General features: G+C 36.0%; 1 protein-coding gene across 1 annotated transcript; it reads left to right on the top strand.

The window, feature by feature from the left end:
• Positions 1–1754: 1754 nt before the first annotated feature.
• Positions 1755–7444, top strand: LOC130796734 (DNA replication licensing factor MCM5). Its single transcript, XM_057659108.1, has 18 exons — positions 1755–2147; positions 2231–2374; positions 2479–2658; positions 2789–2887; positions 2996–3132; positions 3235–3340; positions 4010–4144; positions 4256–4333; positions 4503–4607; positions 4737–4828; positions 4957–5089; positions 5174–5269; positions 5455–5546; positions 5638–5728; positions 5971–6080; positions 6604–6733; positions 6820–6921; positions 7156–7444. The coding sequence occupies exons 1-18, from the start codon at positions 1848–1850 to the stop codon at positions 7237–7239; spliced, it is 2214 nt and encodes a 737-aa protein (XP_057515091.1). The 5' UTR covers positions 1755–1847; the 3' UTR covers positions 7240–7444.
• The last annotated feature ends 498 nt before the right edge of the window (positions 7445–7942 follow it).

Genomic DNA, 7942 nt, shown 5'->3' with positions numbered 1-7942 from the left:
AACATTATTCACAACTACATTTAACAGCAAGCACGTTTAATCATTTTCTACATAAATAGATATACAACAACATCATTATCATAATTAGAAAATACACAAATACGCAACTAAGTAATGAAATTAATTAAGAACATTATCAACAAAAAAAACTAGTATATTTAACATAAATATAAAGTTTAAATAAAATTAACAATTACATTAACCATTAACAACCATACTTGCTAAATATACACAAATAAGTAATGAAATTAATTAACAATATCTTATCAGCTGAGGATGACCTAAAAAAGTATTGATTTTGCAAATGTAGAACCTGGATTTGAAAGAAGGATTAAAAAATTTACATAAATCCTAAAATTTGAAAAAATAAAGTATAAAGCAAAGAAGAATCTACCAAAAACCAATCCAAGTAATATATAACTGAACACTTTAGTAATGTTAAATGGAAAGAGGATATGAAGAATTGAAGGAATGAAGTTGTTTTAATGGTGGAATAAGTTTTGGAAAATATTGTATGTTTTTTAGGGTTTTGAGAATTGGGGGAAATGGAAAAAGAAGAAGAATGGCTATGTATTTAGCCTCGTCTTTATTCGCTGCTAGTAACAGCGAACAAAAACTGTGATAAAAAAAGTCAAAGTCTTTGTTCGTTGTTACTAACAACGAATGAGATATGGACTTTTATTTACCAACGTCTTTGTTTGTTGTTATTAGCAGCGAACAAACACTTGACTATTTTTGACCTGCTCATCTGTTCACTGTTAATAACAACTAGAGCTGTTCATGGGCGGGCTACCCGCCAGGCCCGGTTTGCCCGGCTCGAAAAACGGGCGGGCATGGACAACGTTTTTTTAAAAAAATTTAAGTTTGGGCGGGTAATACCCGCCCGCCAAGCTAATTGGGCGGGTAGCGACACGTAAAAATAACCCGCGGGTATACCCGCCCGCCCGCTTACTTTAATATATATTAAATATTTAATAATCAATTTAATTTTTAAATATTAAGTAACCGAAAAGAGAAAAAAAAAAAGAAAAAAATAAAAAGGAAGTAAGCGGCTAAGCGCCTCTTTTAATGTCACTTCACTTTCACTTTTCCAGTAATTCGAATATGTTTAATTATGGCGAGCCATGTTTAGAAGAAGATGAAAAGGAGGATGAAGATGACGATTGTGTTACCATTGACGAAGTTTTTTGAAACTTTTTATGTATTTTTATATGGTTGTAATTTGAATAATTTGAGACTTTTTATGTATTTGGACTTTTGGAGTATTTTGGACATTGTATTGTATTTTAATTATTATCAAAACCCAACTTTATATTTTCAATTATATTTTTGATATTTATGTAATAAATACCCGCCTACCCGCGGGTACCGCCCGCTTAAAAAATGGGCGGGTAGCGACAAAAAATTATGCCCGCAAATGCGGGCGCGGTTTTGTAAATTTTTGCCCGCGGGTAGATTTTATGGCAAATACCCGCGGGTATACCCGCCCATGCCCGCCCATGAACACCTCTAATAACAACGAACAACTACTAAATCTAACTTTGAAGAAATAGACGCTTATTTTGAAATAAAGTTTCCCGAAGCTTATTTTTTGATTTTTTTTTGTAATAAAACTTAATTTTTTCAAATTTTCTCAATAAATGTAGTCAATTGCAATGGGCGTTGAGTATAGTCGCCACGGCCCACTCAATGTGAGTTTTCCCGCCAAAACAACCCGCCAAAAACACAAAGAAACTCCTCTTTAATCCTATTTTCATCTCCAACCTTTAGCCAAAATCCCATTCCGTCACCAGTTTTCAGTTTTCCAACCAGTACATAATAACTCAGTAGAGAGAGAAAGAGTAAAAATGTCAGGTTGGGATGAAGGAGCAGTCTACTACAGTGACCAAGCTCAGTTCCCGCCTGGTCGTATCGGCGACAACACCTACAACAGTTCCGATGCTTCTGCAGCTTCCAGCCGCCATTCCGTTCTGCTCAAATTCAAGGAGTTCATCCGAAACTTCGAGACTTCCTCCAATGTCTTCCCATACAGAGAAAGTCTCATTCACAACCCTACTTCTCTCATCGTCAATCTCGAACATCTTGTCGCTTTTGATCCGGATCTTCCTTCCCTTCTTCGCTCTTCCCCCGCTGATTATCTGCCTTTGGTTCGTTTTTCGATCTTCTCTCTTGTGCTCTGAAGTTTTAGAGTTTATGTTTCAGTGATTTTGATTTTTGATTTTGATTTCAGTTTGAGACGGCGGCTTCCGAGGTTTTAACGAGTTTGAAATCAAAGATTACTGGAGATACTGGAGAAATGGAGGAGCCTTTCACCGAGGATATTCAGATTCTTCTTACCTCTAATGAAGATTCAATCTCTATGCGCTCTCTTGGTGTATGTCTTTTCCTTTTCCTTTTTAGGGTTTCATAACTTCGATTCTTATGAATTTCATTGAATTAATAGTTTTTTTTTTCTATTTTGAACATGAATTTGTAAAGGCTCACTATATATCAAAATTGGTGAAGATTTCTGGAATCACCATAGCTGCTTCGAGGACCAAAGCAAAAGCTACGTATGTAACTTTACTCTGTAAGAATTGTAGAAATGTCAAGCTTGTTCCTTGCCGTCCTGGTCTTGGTGGTGCTATTATTCCTAGATCTTGTGACCATATTCCTCAGGTTTTTTTTCTTTAATTTCTCATTCCATTGCTTCACTTTACTGCTTACCAATTTTTAATGCTAGCTTTTATTGATGCCTTGCCTCATGCTCTATTTTTTTTTTATTATAAACTGTTCCTTTCAATATTAGCCTGGTGAAGAACCATGCCCTCTTGATCCATGGCTTGTGGTTCCTGATAGAAGCAAGTATGTTGATCAACAGACTCTGAAACTTCAAGAGAATCCTGAGGTATACATCTCGTTTGTAATTGTATTGGGAATTGATTATTTTACTTGGAATAAGTCCAATGTTTTGGATGATTGAGTATTTATATGCTATTAAATTCCTGATTGTTAGGATGTTCCAACTGGAGAATTGCCAAGAAACATGCTTCTTTCTGTGGATAGACATCTGGTACAAACAATTGTTCCTGGCACCAGACTGACTATCATGGGAATTTACAGCATTTTTCAAGCTGCCAATTCTGCTACTGCGTGAGAATCTTGCTCATCTCCCCCATCATTTTTACATTGCTTTGCTTTGATGTTGACTTAACTTTTTCTCTTTGGTGTTGTTTTATCGTGGATCATCATCAGCCACAAGGGAGCTGTTGCAGTTAGACAACCATATATAAGAGTTGTAGGAATAGAGGAAGCCAATGAAGCCAACTCCAGAGGTCAAGCTGCTTTCACAGCTGATGAGGTGTGTTCCATGCTTAAACCTACCTGCTTTATCAATATTTCTTACATATGTATCTCAATCTGTTGGCAAAGTTTGTTATTAATTACTGCAATCTTGAAAATGTGTTTAGGAACCGTGAATTTCTTACTACTCTTAGCAATGAAGTTTTATTTATTGTGCTGTATATATTGTGGGTCATGTGGCTGTAGGCAGTAGAGGCCCGAGTTCTTTGGTTTTGTAGGTACCTGGTGGTAGACTATAGTGCCCATGTCTAAAGAATTTATCATTATGATGAGATACCTGTTCTAAGGGGCAAAAAAATAACTGGGGCTTCCTATAACATATTTATGGCTCTTGATTTTATGTCTGAGATTGAAATGTGCAAATTAGAAAAGCCTAAGATTGAACTTTGAGGAGCTTAGAAGAGAGAATAGGTTAAAGATGACTTGGGTAACCGAACAACTGTGATTTGCATGAACATATGACCATGCATAAGAAATATGGAGGAGGTGAATACATGTAAATGGTTTTTGAAACTGTTTTTTCATTAGTTAAGGCTGAATAAAGTATAATATTTGTTAACCAGGATTTTTCACTTTGATTTACTTTTGGTCATGTAATCAACTTGATATTGTTGAGATTAAGACTGACATTGTTGTATGTGTGTCTTGACCTATGCTCCTATTACAGATTGAAGAATTCAAAAAATTTGCTGCCCATACTGATGTGTATCAAAGAATATGCTCTAAAATTGCTCCCTCAATTTTTGGCCATGATGATGTGAAGAAAGCTGTGGCCAGTCTTTTATTTGGTGGATCAAGGAAGGTAAAATGATTTGTGTTGATCACATATATTTTGTGTTCACTTTAGTTGATGAGATTATGAAAATAGTATCTCCAAATGAACATCACTTAAACATTGTTTTTGTAATGGCAGACTTTGCCAGATGGTGTTAAGTTAAGAGGTGACATCAACGTGCTGCTACTAGGGGATCCTTCTACAGCCAAATCACAGGTAGCCTTTTGAGGCCTTTTCATTTTTCTCCTAAGTTATGTTCACTGGCCCTCGTGTACATATGCTTTGTGTCAACTCTATGAATAAGTATGTTGGCTATTCAAAGTTGTTGCAGCCCATTTTTTAAAAGAAAAGTAACTGATATTGTAGTCATGATTTCTCAATGAAGTTTCTCAAGTTTGTCGAGAAGACTGCACCAGTAGCTGTTTATACATCGGGTAAAGGATCTTCTGCTGCTGGTCTTACAGCTTCTGTGATTCGAGATAGTGGCTCGGTTAGTTTTTAACTTAACATGCTGCAATGTTAGAGTCAAGTACATTTAGCAAAGATATCCATGAAGCCTATAGCTTCATTACACTTTGAGTTCCAGATTTTGATTTTAATCGCTCTTGTTTATTTCCAGCGTGAGTTTTATCTGGAAGGTGGTGCTATGGTTTTAGCTGATGGAGGTGTTGTCTGCATTGACGAGTTCGACAAAATGAGAGCAGAGGACAGGTCTGCCCGAATTTAGATATTTTACTATTTATTTGATGAAAATCATTACAGATGCTCAAAATTTCTTGATATAATCCATTTGAAAAATTGTCTATCAATTTTAATGAGTTGCAATCTTGGTGGTACAGGGTTGCTATACACGAGGCAATGGAACAACAGACAATCTCTATTGCTAAAGCAGGTATAACAACTGTTCTTAATTCCAGAACCTCAGTGCTTGCAGCTGCCAATCCTCCTTCAGGGCGTTATGATGACTTAAAGGTTTGTAGCTTTTCTTATTCTCCATCTAACATTAATGTCAAATTGAGCAATGAAGGTCTCATAGTGTGACTTCATTTCTTCCAGACTGCACAGGATAACATTGACCTGCAGACAACTATTCTTTCCAGATTCGACCTTATCTTCATTGTCAAAGATATTAGAATGTACAGTCAAGATAAGGTAAATACTGTTTTAGTAAGAGAAGTCTTTAGTTTTCTGTAATTATTAAATTAGAATTCAATAGTGATTTTTGCTCAGGAGCCTGTTAGTTGTTACACCTAGACGTGTCTGATGTTGTCATTTCCATATGTCCTTAAAGATATGAGCGTGACATAGATATTTTACCTTCTTTTTTTTTATTATAGATAATTGCGAATCATATCATTAAAGTACATGCGTCTGCTCATGCGACTACTGGGGATCCAAAAACTTTGAAAGAGGAGAATTGGTTGAAGAGGTATCTGTATGAACTCACCTCATCGTACTTGGCATTGGTGCTACACTATGCAACAAAGGTAGTACTAATTCATGTGCTTCCTTTTATACAGGTATATTCATTATTGTAGAACTCATTGCCACCCTCGCCTGTCAGAATCAGCTGCAAAGAAATTGCAGAATGAGTATGTCAGCATTCGACAGGTACGGAAACCATAAAGAAATTCTTATTTGCTAAGTTGAGAGGAGAGAAAATATTGTTCCAGCATTTCATTCATGAGAATTGATTGTAGGAACTAAAAATAAATCAAAAACTTATTACATTACCATGGGCATTATACTTGGATTGTTGGCTAGAAGTTGTTCAACGCTGAAAATCAGAATTAACTTTATATACCATATCTATTAATTATGTGTGTAATGGTTTCACCTTGTGGCTCTTCTAGAATATGAGGCAACAAGCAAATGAAAGTGGGGAGGCTGCTGCTATACCAATCACCGTTAGGCAACTTGAGGCTATAATTAGGCTAAGTGAGGCCCTAGCAAAGATGGAATTGTAAGTGCTTTACCTTATACACTGAGTTTGTATTGCTATTCTTGTGAGTATGTTTCTGTTATGACTTTTTCTGCATAATGTGTAAACTTTGAAGTTACAATGCCTTTCAAGTGAATAAATGTCTTGTATAGACGTGGTCCACACTATTTTAGTGTGCACCAACCTTATAATAGCAAGTATTTTCCGATGATTGTATTTGAATGTACTTGTCAAGTAAAAATACTTCCTATTTTAACACTTTTAAGGTAGGTGCTCACTAAAATAGTGGGATCAAGTCCATACAAAACTTTATCATCAAGTGACCTTAATATGATCTGTTGTGTCACCACCCTTATCGAAAATGAACCATGGGAGGGGGTAAAGGAGGTTGGAATACTGAAACTGGGGCTGGCAAGTCTTTTTTGTTTGCATTCCTTGTGTAGGAATCTTATTTTCTGGGTGGTGATCTTGTGCCATTGCAGAAGTTTGTATCTACTCATTTCTTTTATGTTTAGTTTCTGAAAATTGCCCACACTGGTTTCAGGCTTGAAATTGCCACAGATAAGCATGTAATGGAAGCAACGAGGCTCTTTAATGTTGCCACTATGGATGCAGCTCGTTCTGGAATCAATTCTCAAATTAATCTTACCGCCGAGATGGCAAACGAGATAAAGGTCTTTCAGAGTTCTAGTTTTTGCATTGGACAATCATTTAAGCTTGTCCACATCATGTATTTGACTTCTCATTTTCATTTGAACAGAAAGCAGAAGTATTGATAAAGAGAAGAGTTGGCATTGGTAGCAATATATCAGAAAGACGTCTAATTGATGACCTGAGCAGAATGGGGATGAATGAATCTATTGTAAGTTGCTGGGAATAACTTGCGAATTTATTTTACACTTTACACAGCTGTTTTTCTATAGGTTAGAAGTTTGGCTGTTCGATCAATCATGAGCACACAGCCCTTTTCAAAACAGTGAACTCTTGGTCTAACATGTTTGATTAGTCAAAATCTGTTCCACTCCTGTTGAGTGCATAGTAATTTGACTCCATTTTCTTTGGTGCCCCTTTGTGATAACTTTTGCATACCTTGCAGGTAAGAAGAGCATTGCTGATAATGCACCAAAGAGAAGAAGTCGAGTACAAGAGAGAAAGGCGAGTTATTTCACGAAAAGCCTAAATTGTCCTCATTTCCTGTACAAGCATCAAGCATCCATGTGTTCACTGAAGACCTGTAATTGTTGAAGCATATTCCTTTGTATTGTTATTTTTAATGATAATTATGCCCTGTACATTGTATACTAGTATTTTCTTGGTGAACACACTAGTAATCATTATTTGGATATGGTACATGTAATTGCCTAGCTTTTAAAAATGTTCTAGTAGCCCACTGACCACTCTTAGAAGGATAAAGTTATTGGTAGTTGGAAAAACAACTGTTTTTCAGGTTGGTAGAATGTTCTGTCCAAGTCTAATGACTTAAGCCGGTGGTGATGTACTGGCGAATGGTTTGATGGTGGACCATTATTGTGATTTTAGACAATGATAAAATTTCAAGAATCAATATATTTCTTCATTACTCATTAGTAAAACAAAGAGAAATGCGTAAAGGGAAGGATGTTATTTCCAATAGTGCACAGTGAGAGATCGTCTTTTAAAGAGACGGTCTCAATTAGGCTGACCCACTAGATTTATTAATTTTAAAAATCAAAAAACGAAAAATATAGTGGAAGTGCACGATTAGTCGAAGGATTTAGGATATCTCAAGTAGGCATTTAGGATACACCAAGTAGAGATTCACAGTGTGTAAAGTAGGTGTTTTAAAGATGTTGAAGTTGTTGAGTAGGTGTTAAGGTTATTTGCTATAAGAGTTTAGGTTATGC

Source organism: Amaranthus tricolor, chromosome 12, assembly GCF_026212465.1.
Source record: "Amaranthus tricolor cultivar Red isolate AtriRed21 chromosome 12, ASM2621246v1, whole genome shotgun sequence".
NCBI classification, from domain to species: domain Eukaryota; kingdom Viridiplantae; phylum Streptophyta; class Magnoliopsida; order Caryophyllales; family Amaranthaceae; genus Amaranthus; species Amaranthus tricolor.
The sequence above is the reverse complement of the archived record's forward strand: the minus strand, read 5'-3'. Positions and strand labels throughout refer to the sequence as shown.

Excerpts from the sequence above, each read along its gene's own strand:
- LOC130796734 (XM_057659108.1), top strand. The coding sequence starts at position 1,848 with ATGTCAGGTTGGGATGAAGGAGCAGTCTACTACAGTGACCAAGCTCAG. Across the intron at positions 4,145-4,255 it reads TATTTGGTGGATCAAGGAAG|ACTTTGCCAGATGGTGTTAA; the intron begins GTAAAATGATTT and ends TTGTAATGGCAG. Across the intron at positions 4,334-4,502 it reads CTTCTACAGCCAAATCACAG|TTTCTCAAGTTTGTCGAGAA; the intron begins GTAGCCTTTTGA and ends TTCTCAATGAAG.